This window comes from Corylus avellana, chromosome 9, assembly GCF_965113065.1.
Source record: "Corylus avellana chromosome 9, dhCorAvel1.hap1.2, whole genome shotgun sequence".
In the NCBI taxonomy this organism is placed as follows: Eukaryota; Viridiplantae; Streptophyta; class Magnoliopsida; order Fagales; family Betulaceae; genus Corylus; species Corylus avellana.
Window position 1 is genome coordinate 2,436,488 of NC_142498.1, and position 21,691 is coordinate 2,458,178.

Below are 21,691 nucleotides of genomic sequence, written 5' to 3' on the forward strand. Positions count from 1 at the left end.
GGCCGGGTTGGTGGGCCGGGCAGGCTCAATAAGTCCCGTGTAAGGAAGTTTTAAGTGGATTTTTTATGCCTTCAGCTCTGGATCAGGATCTGGGTCAATGTTGACTTATGGGTTTGGCCTTAGGGCTGACCGTACCACCCCTAGGGCCATGGGGGTGGCCCTATGGATGAGTTGGGGTGGCTAGTTATCCCATATTTTTTAATGATTTTATTTTACATTTATTTTTTAAAAATTAAATAATATTTTATTATTTTATATTGAGTAGAACATGTGACGAGTTTTAGATGGTTTGATGAAATTAGACAGCCTAGATTGACAAAAAACTTGGTGAGCAATTCCCTAGCTATTGCTAGAGATCTTGATCCTTTTGCACCAGCTCTCATCCGTACCAAAGCTTGTAAGCACTTTTTGCAGCCTCACCAAAATCATTTTTTGGCTATTTTGGTGCAATTTAATAAAAGTGGTTTAAATCTTCACTTTTCAGATTCACCATTTTAACCAAAATAAAATTGTGAATGAACAGTACTTACTAAAGATAGTGAATACTATTCACTCACCAAATGAATAAAAATAATATAAATTTTTTCTCCTTCCCTATTCTTTGAAAAAAGTGATGTTGGAGGAATTTGAGAAAATTGTTATTTTTAATTATGCATGTGTGTTTTAGTTTTCATTTTTAAATAATGATTGGGTTTTTCCTTTCCTATTAAGATTTGTTTTCTTTTTTCTATTAAGATTTGTTTTCTTTTTTCTATTAAGATTTGTTTTCTTTTTCCTATTAGGATTGTTTTCATTTTTCAATTAGGTTTGCTTTTCCTTTTCCTTGTTAATTTAGGAGGTGCTTAGCCTATCTTTGTTGTTTTTTAGAATTCAGTTTATATTATCAATTAAATTTAAATCTTTCAGATTTATTTTTCTGTTTGCTTATATAGGACAATTAGGGACTTTCTATTCCCTATTTGTTATTTTCTATCTTCTTGAATTTTCTTTTCAATCTTAAATTCTTAGTTTCTGCTGCTATTATACGCTGTCAGAACAATCTTAGTTATGCCTGACATCAGTTGGTATCAGAGCTAAGATTGTTCTGACAACGTATAATAGCAGCAGAAACTAAAAATTGAAGATTGAAAAAAAAAAAAAATCAGGAAGAAAGAAAATAACAAATAGGAAAAGGAAAGTCATTAATTGCCCCAGATAAGAAAACAAAGAAATAACTCTCAAAGACTTAAATTTAATTGATAATATAAACTGAATTCTAAAAAACAACAAAGACTAGATGCCTTTATATAGGTTAGGCACCTCCTAAACTAACAAGGAAAAAGGAAAAGCAAACCTAATTGGAAAAGGAATCCTAATAGGAAAAGGAAAACAAATCCTACTTGGAAAGGAAAAACCCAATTCTTATTTAAAAAAGAAAACTAAAACACACACACATGATTAAAAATAACAATTTTCTCAAATTCCTCATGCATCAAAAAGTTAGAAAAAAAAATATATAAATAAGTATTTGAAAAAAAATATTTAAATGGAATAGTGAAAGTTGATAGTTCAAAAAGTAAGGCTGATGTGGGTGTTTTAAAAAAAGTGGGTAGTTAAAATAGAGAAAAATGTACTTATTGTTATTTTCGTGAGTAAAATTTGGTAAGTGTACTTTAAGAATGCCCTAAAGATGGTGAAATCAACAAATAGGCTTGTTTGGGAAGACAATTCTTCCCAATTTTTCTCAACTCTTTTCTCATTTTTAGTTGATTTGACACTACTAAGAGCATTCCTTGCAGCCTTACCAAAATCATTTTTGGTTATTTTGGTAAGGCAATTCAGCCAAAATGGCTTAAATGTCCACTTTTCAACCTCACTACTTTAACAAAAAAAAATAGTGAGGTGAATAGTACTCACCAAATTTAAAAATTAATATTTACTCACCTATTGATTAGACAACTCATTTCTCTCTCTTCCTTTTTGCTTTTTGTTTATCTCTCTTCCTTTAATAGTTAAAAAAAGAATAAACAAATCTTTGAAAAATAATATTTAAATAGAATAGTGAAAGTGGATTGTTAAAATAGTGAGACTGCTGGAGTGTTATAAAAAAGTGAGTTGTCAGTGAGTAAAATTTGGTGGGGCTGCTAGGTAATAGCATTCCTTGCAACCTCACTAAAACTATTTGTTTTTTTATTATTTTGGTGAGGCAATTTAATAAAAGTGGTTTAAATCTTCACTTTTCAGACTTGCAATTTTAACTAAAATAAAATTGTAAATGAACGGTACTTCCTAAATATAGTGAGTATTATTCACTCATCAAATAAATAAAAAATAATATAAATTTTCTCTCATTCCCTATTCTTTGAAAAAGTTAAAAAACACACACACACACACACATATATATATATATATATATATATATATATATAAAACACACAAGTATTTGAAAAAGAATATTGAAATGGAATAGTGAAAGTTGATAGTTAAAATAGTGAAGGTGTTTGGGGTGTCTTAAAAAAATTGGTAGTTAAAATAGAGGAAAATGTACTTTTTGGTGTGTAAAATTTGATGAGGCTACTAAAAATGTTCTAAAGATGGTGAAATCAACATAGGCTTGTTTGGGAAGACAATTCTTCCCAATTTTTCTCAACTTTTTTCTCATTTTTAGTTGATTTGACACTACTAACATTCAACTCAACTCAAAAATTTTCAACTTTATTCAAAATTTTATATTTTTCAAACAACCCAGTTAATCTCAACTCTTTTTTTTCTTGATATTCTTAATTTTGAATTCAGTTCAGTATAATAGAAAAAAATCGCAAATCCAAACAAGCCACAATTTCTGTCACTGCTGTGGCAATTATCAGTCCTCAAAGCCTGTGAACAAAATTGTCACAGCTTTGGTATGGAGTTCATGTTCCATCAGACACTTGTGTATGCCCATTGGGGAGCTTGTGAAAAAAATTTACTTTATGCTGAGGAACCTTTTCTTCACTCCTCTTCCTCCAGGCTTCCTACTCCTGAACTTAGTATTAATTTTGTAGAAAAGAGATGATGAATGGTAATTTTTGTTTGAAACAAGTATAATGATATAATATAAAGGTGAAAACAGTTTTGAGTATATGTATTTTGGGTTGTTCGTTTACAATTTTATTTTGAATAAAAAAACAAATGTGAGAAGAAAATGATATAACATACAAAGCAATCTATCCTGGTGATGGAAAAAATAAGCATGAATGTAAAAGCAAAGGTCTTTAAAGAACTGTTTTTTTTAACAAAGTTTTGTTGGTAGCATTTCATTGGTCTCTGTTATGAAAGTAAAATTTTACTGCAAGTAGAAGACATTGGCATGACAGAGACCACTCACAAGAGTGTGAATCCTATGAAACTCTTCAAAGTTATCTTGAAATTATCTTTGTTCTAGTTTATCCTAGAGTGGTAATAGTTTAATTAAAGCATAATGATAGAGTTAATATGTGTTATTCCGGTGTTTTTCTGGTCTTAAGTGGATATTATTTTCTAAAAAAAAAAAAAATGACCTTTATTTCTCTCACCAAATTTTTAAAAAATAATATTCACTTATAATTAGTAGAATACGAAAAAAAAAAAAAAAAAAAAAAAAAAAAAAAAAAAACCTAACATTTTCCTTAATTAAATAAGAAGAGTTATCTTCAATTGACTGAGATAGTGAGATCTCTTGAGACTTTAAATTACATATAATTTCATAGTTAATTGAGAGATGATTCCAATAGAATTCATTTATGTTAAATATGTTGAAGAGGAGAGAGAAAGAAGAAAGAGAAGATAGAGCGGGGAAGCAGAGAGTCTAATGAACTACATTGTATTGAATAGTATTATTGTGTGATTAACATTACTGCTGGAGAGAAAAATCTCTCCTAGTGAGTTCCATTCTTTTTATGCTTATTTACAATTTGCAATCATCCACTCATTAGATGACATGTGTCCACTTTTGTTGAAATTTTGAATAAAAGGAGGAAAGAAGAAGGAGAAGGGGTCCTCTCTCGATTGGTTTTTCTCCTCACACACTCTCTCTCTCTCAACCATCACTCCCTCTCATTTCTCACATACATCACTCAACACACACTCGTTCATGGATAACTAGAAATAAATTTTTATTATATTTCTTATAAACAAATAAAGATGTTCACTTAAATATCGAAGAGTCTTTAGCCTCATCCGAAGACCCTCTGACCTTATTTTTGTTTTACAAGAACTTCATTGACGTACATGGGGTTCTTCATAGCTTAGCTATCAAGAAAATCACTGATTCACTGGGCAGCAAATTCTTAGACTAGAAAACGCACCAATAATTACAAATGCCTCTATTTTTATAGATAGAGAAGTTATGAGTGATAAGCAAAAAACCCTAGACTAATTAAAGTATGAAATAAACTATAATAAGAAGGACAATAAACTTTGGAGAATAATATTAAATATTCTATCAATTTATCCAAGCAAGTTTCAAGCTGTTTAAACAACTATTAGGTGAATCTCGTGGAAGCTCTTTCTCGTTAAGCCCCGACCGAAGTGGAAGCAAATCCTCTTCCGTAATTGAGATCTTGATAAAATTTGTAAGATCTTTAATTCTCTTTTATTTTTATGCTCTTTAATTATATAAATCAAATCAATCTCCCTTTAATTAAGTTACTTTTTTGATCTTATGGTACATAGCATGAAGTGCTTTTCTCAGTGGAATTTCAAAATTCACATCCATACAATAATGAATTTTTTTTTTTTTAATTCTAAATTTTACCAAGTAATTTAAACAAAAGAAAATAAGTAAACCCCCCCCCGCAAAAAAAAGTCATTCTTAATGATGAAAAGAAATTTGCTTTTATTTATTGTATTTATGAGATGTTGACTTTTTTTTTTTTTTTTTAACGACCATCCATTTATTGCTTCAGGCAAAAGAAACTGACCGCAGAGGGAACTCGTGAATGAATGAATACGGATTGAAGTCCCCGAGCTACAATTTCAATCATTTAGACCGTTTATTTTATAATTTCAATGATTCAGGAACGGCTTGGATCCAACCATGTTAATAATAAAATAAAATCAAAATCAAAATAACCTTTTTTTTTTTTTCTTTTTTTTTAATAAAAAATAAAAGGAACTTAATAGACAGCAATCTTCCTTAAAGTGGTCGGCCACCCTCACTTTCAAGGAGATGGTTTATTCAATTTTTCTGATGAGGTTATTAATCTCTCATACCGATATTTGATGGTCTATGCTTTACAAATTAAATAAATAAAATAAGAGAAACTACATTTTTCTATGGATGTTGCATTATCGTGTAAAAATCTTAGAAATCTTAGAAGTATTTGAAAGCATTCCCATATATATATATATATATAGGAATAACAAAGAGTCATAAAAAAAAAATTACATAAATTTGAGGCAAGAAAAGGAAAAAATTACATAAATTTGAATTCTAGTAGGGAATTCTGATATCGCTCTAATTAAACAACTATAGGCTATAAATGTCTCGGCTGTTTCTTGCTGGTGAATCAAGAATTTATGGGCCAAATAATTTATTTAGCCTATTTTTAATAGATTTTAGGTTTTTTATGCACAATATTAATTATATTGAGATTTTTATTGAATTACCCTACCAATTTTTTTTTTTCTTTTTCTTTGATGCACTTATTCCCCATCTATGTTCCTTGTACTTACTTGGTTATAAAAATATTAAGTAGGTATCTATGGGACTTGGTCCATCCATTATGAGTACATGAATTGAAGTCCCTAGCCAGTAGCCAGCCCTAATTATGGCTCAAGCCTCAAGAGACAAGTGTTGGGTCCTGTATTTTTGCCCTTGCCTACTGCATTCTCAACAAATGAATTGGCTTCACCAACTATATTTATATTTGTACAATTATATAAATTAATTCATGACACCATTTTTATTTTTTTTTTCAAAGTGAGGAAAAGAGAAAAGGGAAATTACAAGAACACAAACAAAAACGATAAAGAAATCCTAGAAACAGTCGGAAATTGGTCAATAATAACCCGGCCATCAAGCGAACTTAAACGGCCAAAAAAGACTGTAATAAACAACAATATTCCATAAACAAAATAAAACCCCCATAGTAGCCAACATGACCATCAATGATCGGAAAAAGTGAACAACGCCGACCATCAGTAATCAGAAAAGAGAGGAAAATCTCCGACACTATGTCTTCATACGTCCTTCATTGTGTTTCCTGACAGCTGATAAACTATTATAAAAGTAGGAAATGTTGAGAGCATTTTCAACTATTCCTTCCTCAAAGTGTTAGCCAAAATATTGGGACAAACAAGAGCTACTCATGACCTATCTTTTAAGGGTCATTATATGTATAGAGCACCCCATTATATAGATTCCTTAATTTAAAACGAGATGCATTGTATAACGAGCCTTCTTTTTTAATTTATTGTGAAAATGGTACACTGAAATTAACTTTAACCAACAATATACAATTAAAGAGTAATACTAAAGACCACACAATTCTACCTTTTGAGCCTTTGCTGTTAAAAATAAAACAAATTTATTGGTTAATTAACACTACCACATCAGTAGAATGGGGGTAGTGGTAAGATAAAACTGTGGTTTATAAACTCACAGCAAAAATCATATCAGGTTGTTGGATTAACTTGGCCTTAGGTTATCCTAACATTAAAGAGAGAGATGCTCTATGCTACACCTCACTTCATGGTACAAGATCTTATCCAGTTCAAATGAATAGAAGAATATCTAGTTTGTTATAGTAGATGAGTATTTTTGTCTTTTTACTTTTTAGAGTGACAAAAATACTCATATATTATAACTAATTAGATATTCTAGTTTAAATGAACTGGAGAGGATCCTAATTTCTACTTCATTGGGTTGATGACTTGATATGGTGGTGCATGTTAACTCTTTATTTTTTAACAATAACCGACGGAATGGCTTATGAACATTATCACATCAGTGGATGTAGAGCGACGCAGAGCACTCCTCCCTCCTCCTCAGTCGATGCAGAGCTATGGGTACAATAAATTTGAGGAAAAAAAAAAAAAAAACTCACAAAGAGTAGGAGAGGAGAGACAGAGCTGTCGGATTTTTGCTGTAAATCTCAAGGAAACTTTCCAATGATTCTTTAGACCAAAGTTATTGTATGATTCAAACCTCTTTGTCTCTTCTCATACAAATAAATTCACTTAAAAAGCTATTTAATAAGTGAAGAATATTATTTAGTAGATTATTACATAATTTTTATACACTTGAAATGACGTTGTTGTCAAAATCAATTATTATTATTGTTTTTTAATCTAATGACTAATTTTTACTGTTTTATCAATAAATTAGATAAGAGTCATATGATAGTCTACTTGTAAAAAAAAACAAATTTTTTTTTTTTTATTATTATGTCATTTTAATTATATAACAGTTTACTAAATAACAATTAAAAAAAAAAATTCGTTGAATTTATCATAGGCTCATAGGCTTATTCAATCTAAAGTGCACGCCCTAACACGTCTGACGTTACGATATATATAATATAGCAAAGAATAAGAACTTTTTAGAAATTTTATGCTAAAAGTAACGTTTATTTAAAAAATTTTGCAGGATTCTTCTTATTGGTATGAATATAATTAAAGTCTAAAACGATAAAATAACATCATTTCGCATAAGCTTTTTTCTTTTCAAAGGAATCTTCTTCAATTTCCCCCATATTCTCCTCTCTCTCTCTCTCTCTCTCTCTCTCTCTTAATCAAACTAATTTTCACTTGCTTTCAAAAAGTCTTACATGATAAGCCAGTAAAAATGTGTTCTTATCATATTGGACTTTCAAAAAGTTTAAGGTTTTCTTATCATATGACCCAAAGTTATAATGAATTATGGTCAAATTCATAGCAATTAAGAAATGCATTTTGAAAATTTGATTTTTAAAAATGCAATTAATTATTTGGTAAAATCGTAGTTTAGCATTTAAAACCATACATTTTTAAAAACACATCCTCTTACCTACAATGTATTTTAAAACGAGATAGAAAATGGCTTTGTTTTCATAGATATATCTTATTCAAATTGAGGAAATATATTTCAATCATTTTTTTCATTTTTATTAGAGAATAACTTCTATAAGGTCTTGGTACAAATCAATATATTTGTGCAATCCAATGAGGACTTAACAAATCAGCGAGGAACACCTTAAGCAAAATAAACAAAAACACTATTTTTTTTTTTTTTTTGATATTTATATTCCTTATATGGATTAAAAGTAAAAACCATATTTTCCACTTTTCCTATGCATCTACCCAAACTTACCACCAGCTGTCGCGGGCCAATCTTTTAAATTAAGGGTGTCAATCTTTTTAATTGAGATTTTACTGAAAATTAGTTTGAAGTGGTAAAATATAATTTAGATTTTATTTATTTAATAGAGTTTAGTAGCATTATATATAGTTCTCAAGAGGTAGTTCAATCGGCTGGGACCACACTTAATGAAGTGGAGGTCACCAGTTCGAATCTCCATCCCCCCCTCTTATGCGGACATGTCAAAAAAAAAAAAAAAAAAAATGAATATGAGTCAAGAGTCATTAAAAAAAGTTAATAACAAATTGATAATTTCACATCAGCCTAATAAAATAGCAAATATATAGCGGTATAATAAGAGCACTCATATTGGGCTCTTTAAATAAAAGTTAAATTTGAAAAGAAAAAATTTACTTTTTCTAATTTGGAGAGCAATTTTTAAAATAACCAAACATCAAACTCTTTATACATTTATCTATTTTAGTTTAAAAAAAAAAAAAAAAAATTGTTCTTATTAGATACGAGAGAGAATGAAAATAAATATATAAACTTAAAAAATTAAATAACGTTCACTTTTTAAATGACTTTTTATAATTTTTTTTTTTTTTTTTTAGAAAAAAGCAATATGTAAATAGATGGGTAAGATTTGGAGAGAATTTGTCTTCTCTCCGTGGGTTGTTGATTGGAACTTTGGAAGTCACGGATCCCTTCAATGTTGTCGCGGATTGTCTTTAAACTTTATGGAGTATGGACCAACCCCTCCTCCTACTCACGACAAAAAAATAAAAATAAAAATAAAAATAAAAACAAATATTGAATGGATTCTGCTTACCTAGCCTTTTCGTTGTATTATGTTATAATAAGATATATGTTCAAATTTTAACTAGAATTTTGATTCAAGCCAAACTCATTGAATAGTCCAAAATTATCTGTTTGTAATGTAATGTTTGTCCATCGTAAGGATGATTTTGAACAACAAACTAGTTCAGAGAAATGCTACATACTATAAACTTATTTGACATTCATTCTTTATGTTTGTTTTTTTTTATTTTTTAACAGAATTTTTTTCATATTTCATTCAAAATAAGATATAGAGCATAATAGCTCTAACATTTCAGTGCCCAGAGCATAACACTCTTAACATAGCACAAAGTTATGTTAATACAATGTCATAGATACAATCAGTAAAATCTCACAATAAAAAATTATCTATGACAGCGCACAGCCTCTGCTAATCCATGCACAACTTCTCTTATGGAAGAAATCTGCTTTGACTTTCAAAAGCAGTCTAGATCTAAGACATGAGTAGCCCAAATTTTCTTAAAACATTATTTTACGGGATTCCTGAGAAATAATCCATCACACCGAAACTATCACTCCTTAACTCAAAGGCCAAGAGCAAAAATAAAAATACATAAACAAAAACAAAAAACTATAAAAAAACACCCCACTCCCAGTGGTGACATAGAAACTGGATCGGCGATTGGTGCTGTCAGACCGGCGAGTGGGATTGTGAATGAGGGAATCTGATGAACTAAAGTTGTACTAGCGACGACATTGCTGACATGCAGGTACGTGGGACACGCACACCGGCAAATTGATGCATGAAGGCTAGCGGCTGGAAAAAATGTGAGCGGTAGCATGGATGGACAAAACTAATGGATAAAACTAGATCTGATTTTGAAGAAAATAGATTTAGAAGCCCAATCAGAGCTCCCTCCTCTCCTCAGCAGCAATAGGTTTGCGGCGCTCTCTTATTCAACATTCTTTCAACAATGTTGTTATGTTCAACAACAACAAAATTCAATAATTATTTCAAGTGTTACATCAACATTGTTGGACACTTGTAAGATAAAAATATAATATCTAGCATTATTTAATAATTTATCCCAAAATTTTAGAGATATATATTGTTAGATAAATGCTATACACGATCTTACTCTCTAACGTGACTTTGAAAATTACCATTGAATTCCTATTAAATTTTAGATCTAATAACAATTTTAAAAGTCACGTTAGAGAGTAAGAGTGTGAGTAACACTCCTCTGATGGTTATATAGCCTACGGGCATGACTAAATAAGTAATTTTCTTATATATTATTAAAAAAAAAAAAAAAAAAAAAGGGGTCAAGTGGGTGATGATCACCTGCTACGCGGCATATATATGGTTCATCCTTTTTCAACAAAAATTCTCCACGTAGTAAAAGCGGTTGGTTTCTGAAACAACAAATTGACTACAACGCCCAGGCGGCCACATCGACATCAAACAATGGCGCAGTCGGAAACGTGAACTCGCCGAAAGGCAGCCTTGTCACGCACGCTAGCTTTTAATTATGCTGTGTGCCGACCCGTACCTTTCGCGCGTGTGAAATCACCCAAAATGCCAAACACGTGCGAAAGAAATTAGTGTAAATTTGTCATCAAATTATAGAGACAAAAGTGAATACCCAAGATTACATTAATTATGGTGAATGACATAATTGCTTGGCAACATTAAATTTCTAAATAGAAGATTTGACAACATTTAATCATTTGGGTAAGTAAAAATATCTAGGCAGATCTTTATATTTAATTTTCATTTTGAAAAGCATTGTGGGTACAAAGTTTAAAAATTCAAATACGATTAATTTAATTTTAATTGCAATATTATAAAATAATTTAGTGCAAAACTGTTTTCCAATTTTGTAAATCACAATACTTGGTCAATTTTTCCTCTCCAACATTTTTTTTTTTTTTTTGCCAAAAAAAAAAAAAAACACATTAATTTTTCTACCCAACCCAAGTAGTTGTGGTTGTCACGATTAAACTACAATTCTATTGTAATATTGCTATTTTTTTCATCTCCCATTCATCTTCATCTTCATTTTTTTTTGACATATCCGCACAAGAGGAGAGAATGAGAATTCAAACTAGTGATCTCTACTTCATAAAGCGTGGTCCTCAACCGATTGAGCTATATATCTCATAAAATAAAAGAAATTTTTTAAGTACACTTAGCCTCATTTGAAATTTGATATTCATGAGGAATGAAATTATCAAATTTCTCAAAAAAACATATATCAATTTGACCTATTTTGAATTGAGTGTGGTTAGGGATATTATAACTTTTATTTTAAGTCGCTTAGAGCACTCCCTCACAATGGAGGAGCCAAATTGTACTTTTATCTAAAATGACTAATCAAATTTATAAAAAACCCTTACATTGGATTAGGCAGGAAAAAAAAAATGCAAAATGGATATTTTATTGGATTAGACAAAAAAAAAAATGCTACATGTAGCAGCACTTTTTTCGGGAGCCATTTTTTTTTTTTTCTCACCTGTTTTTGTTTTTTTCCAAAACTTTCTCTTACTATTTCTCTTCCACATATCTCTTTCCCCAAAATTTGCTCTTAGTATTTCTCTCTCCACATCTTTTTTTTTTTTTTTTTTTTTTTTTTTTTTTCAAAAGTTGAAACATATGATCCTTAGGAAAAATACAATCCCTATAAAAAAGGACAAAAATTTACTCCAAACGAGTATGAAGGAATTATCCTTCAACCCATTTAAAATAGTGACAAGTGTCTATAAACATTTAAAACGCACATTAAATTGTTAAGATCATTAATAACAGTTTACTATTAGACTAACATTTTAAATGTTTATAGACATTTGTCACTATTTTAAATGGGTTGGAGGATAATTCATTCAGACTGGTTTAAAGAAAATTTTTGTCCATAAAAAAATAATATTTAAATTATATTAATAAAAATATAGCTAATCAGATGTATGAGGCATTTAAAAATTCATTAGTTAAACCAGATAAAGTGAGTTTTGATGAGCTATTTTGCATAAAAATTTGGTTACTTAATTGTGAGTGCTCTTAAAGCATTCTCAATGGAGGAGCCATATTTTTATGCAAAACGACTCTTCAAAACTAATGAATTTTTAAATGCCTCTACATCCGATTATATATATATATATATATATATATAGATAGATTGTATTTTTCATAAATATCCTATTTTTCAACTTTTGAGAAAAAAGAGATATAGAGAGAGAAATAGTAGGAGAAAAATTTAGAAAAAGAGAGATATGGAAGATAAATAGGGGAAAATTTTGGGAAAAGAGAAAACATGTGAAAGAAACAATAAAAAAATGAAATTGCTCATGAGAAAAGTGCATCTACATGTAGTATTTTTTTTTTTTTGGCTAATCTAATAAAATATCCATTTTGCATTTTTTTTTGCCAATCCAATGTGGGGTTTTTTTTTACAAATCTGACTAATTAGCCATTTTAGATAAAAATACAATTTGGCTTCTACATTGGGGATGGTCTTACAAGCTTATGTGTCAATGTATATAGTACTAATATGAACTATCATGTCAACTACTAAATAAGTAAATTGTCAAATTTTGTTGCTTAATTTTTCCTCCTTGTTTTGCCATGTAGTACTCATGTGGATTGTCACAAGCACTAGCGAAGCCACGTACATGAAGACCAGGATTTGCCCCTAAGTTTTCACTGGGTTTAAATTTAGTTATTGGGTTTTCAATTTCAAAAATACAACCTTTAAGTTTTGCTCAAATTTAAAATAGGTCACTCTATCATTTTATTGTTTAAATTAAGAGTTTGTCATATACCATATGTGTGTAATTTAACACATCATGAAAACTCTAATGCAATGCCAAGTCATTTATAGAAAAAAAAAAAAAAAAAAAAAAAAAAAGAGAGACAAACAAAATTGATCTGACAAGTGAAACTTAAAAAAAATACAAAACCTAAAAACCTAAATAACAAACCCACAATAACAATATTAATTAGAGGGATCCTATTTAAACTTCGGTAAAACCTAAGGGCCATATTTTTTATAATGAAAACTAAAGGACTAAATCCAAATCACATGAAAACTCAAGAACTAAATATGATTTTTTTTTTTTTTTGGTTAAAGGTCATTTGACTATCATTCTGCTTCTTCTTTTTATGGTTTTCATTGATATTTCTTTCTCTACTTAATTTTTGTTTAGTCCGTTTTAAGTAGGATTTATCTTTTATTTGACTGTTGGAAGTCAAAGTTGTTGAAACTATAGGGGTTTCTTCTATGTGGAAAGATGGAACCCCTGGTTGTGTAAGCGAGCTAGTGCTTCCCTTATCATATAGTTTACTCATGATATTGATGCTATTGCTACGTGTTTGATATATTGTTGTTTATTATCCAACATGGGCTCTTACCGTTGATTGCTCGTTGTTTTCTTGCATGAATTAGGAAGGCTCATATATAATTACTTCATTCTTTAAATATGGTTCTTAATCTATAAAACCAAGTGTCAAACTTCTCTTCCCCTAATGCTTAAGAGTACAAGGATCTCTTGTGATTGTTGAAGTTGGATTCTCTATGATTAGGGTGCCAAGAACTTATGACATAATCCTTTCGGTAAGGGTAGCATTAATCCGCTTTCTCTTCCTCGCCTCACCCAAGAGTGGCATGTATATCCGGTTGCTTGTTCGATTTAGTACCAAATCAATAACTCATTTCTCTAGTTGGTCAAGAGTACACACTTCTCTTTTATATAGTTTATGTATTCCATTCCCAGTGATCATGTCCTGCTAAACACAAATCTTTGGTATTATTTTATATATCCCATGGGCATATAGACGAAATAGAAATTATAACTACTTAGGTTTTGAAATGAAATAGCCTAACAGAATTTACCGCGGGCAAATAAATATCCCATAAAGATTGTCCGAATCGCGTTGAAATTCGAACACCTTGTTTTTCTTGAATAAAGGAAAATGAGAAATAAAAAATTCGGACACATTAATTGTAAGGAATATCAATCTTGCAATTGGATAGGTAAGGAGACTTCGCAAGACTCCTCTTAGTAGAAGTTGCTCAAATTGTATGTAAGTTGAATGGCCCTAATAAGAAATTCTAATAGTGCAAACATCCACACAATAATTGCCATCTAAAGAGTTTTGACTAAATCACTAATGGTAATAAACAATTAAGCACACAACAACATAAGTAATAGATTTAGAAATAGGGTTGGTATGCTTTTTCTTATATATATATATAAAAAAAATAATAATAATAATAAAAAACTGAGTTCCCAAGGATGCAACATAAATTTTCCAAGTGACTACAATCCTCTATTTTTCTAAATAAAATTAGGTTAGTCTAATAAAGTAATACTATCAATTATTAAGTGCCGATTCAAATACTTTTTTTTAAAATAATAATAATAATAATATAAATTGATACTACAACATTAATAAAATAATAAAAATAAATAAAATAAAATAGTGATATTTAACATTATTCTTTGAGTAATAAGAGGAGAGGAGATCGGAAGGCAGCACACAAAACAAAAGAAAGAAAGAAGGAGGGGATCGGTGTTGGGTAATCGGGTTACGAAGCCCTAGACGCAGCCCCACCCAAAAATACAGCGAAACTCCCCCACTGCCACATCTCACTCTGGGCCCACTCCTACGCCTTATATTGAAACTTATATCAAAAGCTAAAAAGAGTCAGAGACGAAGCCGAACAAAACACAAATAACTGGAATCTACTCCACCTTCGCCACCACCCACACACCCCCCATATAATACCACCCCCTCGTATATAAACCCCCTCTTTCTCTTTCTCTCTCTCTCTCTCTCAATCTCTATCTTTCTTGCTTTTAACATTTTTCTCATTCTCATCCGCCACTCCTCTTATCTTTCTCAATAGCATATCTCTTTCTCAGAGACGCGCAGACGATGATGGTGAGGGACGAGTGGGTGAGGGCGGCGATGACAGACGACACGGTGGTGGTAGACCTGCTGGTGCGGCTCAAGCAGTCGCAAGCGGCGGCGGCGTCGTCGTCCTCGCCCAAGTCGTGGCCTAGAGCGGTGGTTCCGCTAAGGTGGGGTCTGAGGCAGCCCAGGTCCAGGCCCAGATGCGACGCCGTTTCGCGGAAGAAGGAAGCTGATTTCACCAGATGCAGCCCCACCACGCCCCTCTCCTGGAGCGGCGGCGCCTCCCCCTCCCCCACTACCGACGGCTTCGAAGCCTCCAGCTTCCCCGCCAGCAGATCCAAGGTTCTCTCTCTCTCTCTCTCTCTCTCTCTCTCTCTCCCTCTCTCTCCCCTTCAGCTTCTTGTTCGTTTCTTTGCTGGCCATCTGATCTGTGACGTGGCAGATTTTATTTGTGGTTTGACCCGAAACGCCCTCGGTGAGTGTTGTAATTTACGTATAAGGAGCGGTGGACGGAAACGAAGGCTTTGAACGTCGAGGGCTAGCTGCTCTTGTGCCCGTCGACGAGACATTCCTTTGTCTGCAGAAAGCCCTTTTTCGGTCGTTTGACTATTTTGCCCCTTCTTTAGTACCTTATTTACTCCGCCTCCTCATATATAGTAATTCCGAAACCGCTGGCTTCCATTTTGGCCGTCGAGCTATCGTTTTCCCATTCTTTCGTGTCACCCAGCTGACAAGGGCAAATCTGTCTTAATCTTGTATTTACAAACGGTTGGTGGTTGATCTCCGATCAGACGGTGACTAATCGTCGGCGGCGGAGTGTGTACTTATTTGTTTCGTGACCACACTGCCCTTGTTACTTTGCGATATTTACGCTCACGTGAGCTCAGCCAGATTGAGAGATTACTTCACGTTTTCTCCTCGCCTCTTTCACGGTCACCTGTCATTCTTGTTCGCGATCGATTTGACCAAAATATCCTTTAAAAGTGCGGCTAGATTCTGCTGACTGAACGGCAGCCCCTATGGGGGGAGAGTTTTGTCATAAAGCAAAAAACCGGTCATTCGTCATTCGTCGTTTCCCCGTGGTAAGAACCCGGAAGCTTCACTCAAGCGATCCTCTTCCTTGTCGTTTTGACGAAAACAACCACTCGCTTAGAGTTGAAAAAACTTTCGTACCCGGCTCGAGGGCATTTTGGTCAATCGGAGCGTGGTGTGGTAGAGGTGGGACCCTTTGATAGGCCTGCGTTCGGTTTGGTGTGGGTGGAGCGAGTGGCGGGTGGCCTTTGATCAAGTTGGGTTGAGAAAGTATCAGCTGTGGCGCGGGTGTACCGTTGCCTTTCATGCGGATCATTTATCTCTTTGTCTGATAGTACTTTTATCTAATCTTTTGGGGTCTCAGTCTCATGCTTTTTCGAGATTGGGGAAAGTATTGGGTGTGGTTTAGTTGTACCTCTGACACTGTATGCGCCACTGCTGAGACGGTGTCGTCTAGATTCACAAAAAAAAAAAAAAAAAAGGTTTCACAGTCGTACTTCGGGGCTCTCCCGTATAATCAGGGGAGCATTTATCAGAGCGTGTCGGATGATGGTGAGCCGTTGATATCGCAGATTGTTTGCGTGGGTTGCGAATCTGACGGTGAAGAATCATCGGGCGACGCGTGTGTCGTTTTAACTTCGGAATAAATAAAAGGTTTTGGGTGTTTGAATATCAGCGAGTTGTCACGTGGCACCCCGTGCCCGTGGCTTTAATGATGTTTGACTATATGGGTTGTGAGTGAGTGGGTGAATTTATACAACGAGACGCTTTGAGAGAATCTTTTTCTCTTTTTCATTTGTTTTTTTTTTTTGGGATAATAGAGGGCTACATAGTTTTATTGGGATGTTTGATTATAAAATTCCTCAGATTTATGGGTTTTGAAATTCGGGCGAATTGCAAACAATTTGGATAACAAAAACACGATATAAAGGGTTTTAGCCTCACCCATCAAACTGGAATAGGAATAGCTGCATATTTATTGTCTAAATTGCTGCTACGAATCTTTCTGTAGCCAAATATGGGCACAGGCATCTAAAGTAGGAGGAGATGTGTTTTTTAAGGATAAGGATTAGATATTTATGTTATTGTATTTTGAGGTGTAGTGGTGTAATTGTGTGCTAACATAACGCCACTTGCCACGGTGTCTATTGTGTTTGTGCTGGGTGTGTGATCCATGACTCGGATTGCAACATTTGGTCACCGTTAATCCACGTACCCGTACCACAAATTATCTTGCGTCGGATTTGGACCCAAATACTGTTTTCATATTTCTTTTTTGGCCTTTTTGCTTTAGCGTGATGAATCATTGTCGTGTGATTTTTTATATTAATCAATCATTTAAAAAGACAACAAAGAAATAGTTCAATCTGCATTTCATTTGAAATGAAAGAGAATTGTATTTTATGTTATAGTGGATTCAGGCAATAAATTATTGCTATCGAATGGAAAGGTATACTTGGTGTCTTTGTAGAGGGCGTAAGTGTGGCTGTTGTGCTTTTTGTTTTTGTTTTTTCTTTACTTTGTTGCGGATATATTGTATGGTTTTGTCTTTTTGAGGTTACTGATGCGTGTGGGGGCGAATATTTTCAGGGTACTGCTGCAAATGAATCGACAGCTACCAAGATGTCAAGAAGAAAAAAGGTATGTTCTCTAAGTTATATAAACCATTACAGCCTGACAAATGTAGTGAATTTGAGATGTTCTGATACGAAGATCATTGAAATTTTCTAGACATATGCTGAGCTCAAGGAGCAGGAGAGTTCTCTGTTGAAGGAAAGGATACACTTGAAAAAGGTGTGTCATTGGTGCTTCTTATTGATTATTTGGGCCCCCCTTTAATAATTTATTGTAACCTTTATTTAATCTTGCATTTACTAAACAGGAGATAGCAACACTTCGTGCAACTTTTAAGGAACAGAGGGCCAAAAATGAGAGCTTCAAAAGAATGAAGGTACCCAAGTGTTCTTTAATCCTCTTGTTTACTGATTTGGTTTGCATGCCTCGTATATCCTGCCTTTTCTATGTATATAATCACTATGGATGAGTATAAGAGTATATAGGTTAAATCTTGTCTGACCCATTTAATTGAACGGATTAAATCCCTAAAACCTAACCCATTAATTTTATATTGGGTTCACGGGGTCGTATACAAAATTGTTAGCCCTACTTGCCCACACTCAACTCCTTCCAGAGAATCTTTGTGTTTTAGGCTTGTTTGTGGCTCTTCTCAGAAAATTACTATTTATGTTTTGCAGCTTGGTTTGGTTTTGCATTCTGCAAAGAATCTGTTTGCAACTTCTGATGGACTGGAGAGAGCAGTTAAAAGAGAACCCTACCAGAGAGTAGCCTCCACTCCTGACCATATATCTTCGAGCTTACCGGCACATGGCGCAAATGATGATAATCCTCAATCGGAAACTTGCAAGGCAGTCTTGCTGCCTGATCTAAATATGATGCCATCGGAGGAGGATTCCAGCTCTAACACCTTATATGGGATGAGCTGAGAAATGCATGCTGACTGCTTTTCTTCTCCTCACCAAAAGAACATGGCTATACAACTATCAAACGGTCTCTATTCTTATGGAAAGCACGATCGATCCGCCCGCCAAGGATCCCTTTGTAGATGAAACTGTATAAAACTTTCGATGAAGTTGCAGATGGTAGGATTCAAGCAAGCTGGAAAGACTTGGAGAGAAGGATTTTGAGGGTAGAGTAGCAACAATCCTGGCCATTAGGCTGACGAAATCATTGATTTGCGGCAGGTTCCTACTTTCCCCCAAAATTGTCTTGGGTGAGCCCTTTGTTACTTCTCGTTTCAGAAATATGTACACATAATTGTGTCATTCTTTGTAGGCAAACAGCTGTTGGACTCCTCTGTTTGTGGGTACTTGGAAGTCAATAACGATTTTGTTCTTCTACGTTTATTGCATTTTTTTTCAATTCTTATATATATATATATATATATATATATATATATATATATATATATATATATATATGTTGTTATGTGTAAGTAATGCTCTATTTTCGATGCAAATTTACCAAAATTTTGTAAATTTCATTGTGTGAACTTGATTTCTGCCAATTTTCAAAAGTCAGCTAACAATTGGTAGTGCAGAAAGGGTTCTCCAAATCACAAATATAGGTCAAAGCATTCACTTCTACTATTTCTAAAAAAGAGAGAATCATATTATTTATTTATTAGTTTATTGGGTAAAGTTCATTTAATCTTCCCAAACTATCACTCCAATAATAATTTACCCTTCAAACTAGCGACAATTCACCCCCCAAACTATCAAAATAATGACAATGTACTTCAAATTTTAACAAAATGATGAAATTACCCTTACTAAAATAAAAACAAAAATACTAAAATTTAATTTTTTTTTTCAAAATTTTAAGTGTATTTTTGTCTTATTAAAAATTCTATAAGGGTAATTTCATCATTTTGCTAACATGGGGGTACATTGTCATTGTTTTAGTAGTTTAAAAGGTAAATTGTCATAATTAATAGTTTGAGGGGTAGATTGTCATTGGGGTGATAATTTGAGGGGGTTAAATGAACTTTACCTTAGTTTATTTTATGCATTGTTAAGATACCATGCTTAGAAAAACGGTAGCAGCTAGTCATGGAGAAATAGTGACATGTGTCTTTTAATACGTGAAAAATACATATTTTTTTAATTGCATATATTTTTCACATATTTTTTAAAAAATATTATTAATAAAAAAATTAAAAAAATAAATGTGTTTTTTCGTACGGTAAAGTACACAGATTACTCTTAGAGGCTAATTTGTAAGAGACTCCGATAAACCAATTTCAGAAAATTTCTGTCTCGTTTTTTAAAGTAAAATGGCCACCGGATGTGACTACTTTTTTAACCCAATTTCGCTACTGGACTTTGCCAAAATAATCTTTGGCTAACCCAACAAAAATGCTCGCGTGAGACAAATAGGAATGAGGCTCGTTCTTCAGGCTTGTCCTCTGAGAAACATTAGTGATAATGATTGAATAGCTTGGTTTGATTCCGTCATAATTATTGGTGTGGAAGGCATTGGCTTTGTTTGGCAATCAACCTAAATTTTTTCTTAAAGTTAATTTCAAAATATTTTTACTTTTTATATTAAATTAATTACTTTTTATTACTATTCAAACAAAAAATTTACTACAAATCATAATTTTTTCACTTTTTTTATAAAAAAAATAAAGAAAATTCAAAACTTCTCTATACCTTGCCAAAATGTCACAAGTTTGGCGTTGACCTTAAAAGTTAAAAGCAGCTATGGAGCTTATTTCTTACCATATGCCTGCGAGTACCGGTAGATAAAGCATCTTTATTAGGTATGTTTGCTTTTGAAAAAAATGGCGGTTTCCAGAAAAATAATGCATTTAAAAAAATTTGCAATATTAAAGGTTGAACCACAATTTAAAGGCTAAATCATGATTTTATGACATGCTTAACTTTATTTTAAAAGTCGCATTTTCATTAATTGCATTTTATATCGTTACTATTAAAACTGCCAAACCAAATTAACACTTTTTTTTTTTTGACATGTCCGCACAAGAGGGGAGAGGGGGATTCGAACTAGTGACCTCCACTTCATTATGTGTGGTCCCAGCTGATTGAGCTACCTCTTGGGGACACCAAATTAACACTTAATTGCATTTTATATCGTTATTTTTAAAACTGCTAAACCAAATCAACACTTAATTGCTTTAGCTTGCCATTAAACTTGATTGACAGTTGCATTGCACATAGCTGATGTTCTCTCATAGAACGTGTTTTTTTTTTTTTTTTTTGGTTGGTTTGAAGTCTTTGGCCAAGATTGAAGTGTTATGGTCGGCATGTAATTGACTACAAGGGTTCTTTGGACACCATGTATGCCACATAGGCTCGAGAAGCCTAAGAAAAAAATTTCTTTGTAGTGACGTTGTTAGCGTTGAAATGGGACGCCACCATGATAGCTCTAGCAGTGGTGGCTTGTCTATGGGAATTTGACCAAATGGTATTTGAAGATGAATATTTTTATTTTGCATGGAAAATTCAAAAGCTTGAATTACTGAAAATAATAATGATAATAATAAATGCTAAAAAAGCGCATTAGATATTAATACTAGCATTAACATTTTCACTGACCTATATTTGAATGCATTTCATCCTATCCAAAAAATAAAGCGGAGATATCCCCAAGAGGTAACTCAATCGGGTAGGACCATGCCTAATGAAGTAAAAGTCACTAGTTCGAATCTCCCTCTCCCATCTCGTGCGGACATGTCAAAAAGAAAAAAAATGAAACAAAGATGGAGACGAAAAGAAATAGAAAGGGGATTTGTGCAGTCAAAGCTACATAATCAAAAGACAAAAAGGTCAATAAGTCAAATTTTCTCTCATTCTAGAAGAATTATGATCACCTATTCAATCCATGAATACCAGCTAGAGGCCCCAACCTATTTAGTTAAGAAGTTGTGTTAGAATTAACCTATTTAGTCTTATACACATACCCTTACACACGACAATTAGAACTAATAATTTTTTACACGACTCACGAACCCAATATAAAATTAATGAGTTAAAGTTGAAGAGTCTTAACCGTTTAATTAAATAAGTCAGATTAATATTGACCTATAGTTTTATATATATATCTAGACACAACTTGTACCCGTC

The 21,691-nt window shown here is 32.7% G+C and overlaps 1 protein-coding gene across 1 annotated transcript; it reads left to right on the forward strand.

Moving 5' to 3' along the window:
* The first annotated feature begins 14,700 nt into the window (after positions 1 to 14,700).
* LOC132190564 (uncharacterized) lies at positions 14,701 to 18,949 on the forward strand. Its single transcript, XM_059605595.2, has 5 exons — positions 14,701 to 15,335; positions 17,616 to 17,666; positions 17,757 to 17,819; positions 17,908 to 17,976; positions 18,281 to 18,949. Exons 1-5 carry the CDS (start codon positions 15,015 to 15,017, stop codon positions 18,527 to 18,529), a joined length of 753 nt encoding a protein of 250 aa, XP_059461578.2. The 5' UTR covers positions 14,701 to 15,014; the 3' UTR covers positions 18,530 to 18,949.
* Positions 18,950 to 21,691: the final 2,742 nt, after the last annotated feature.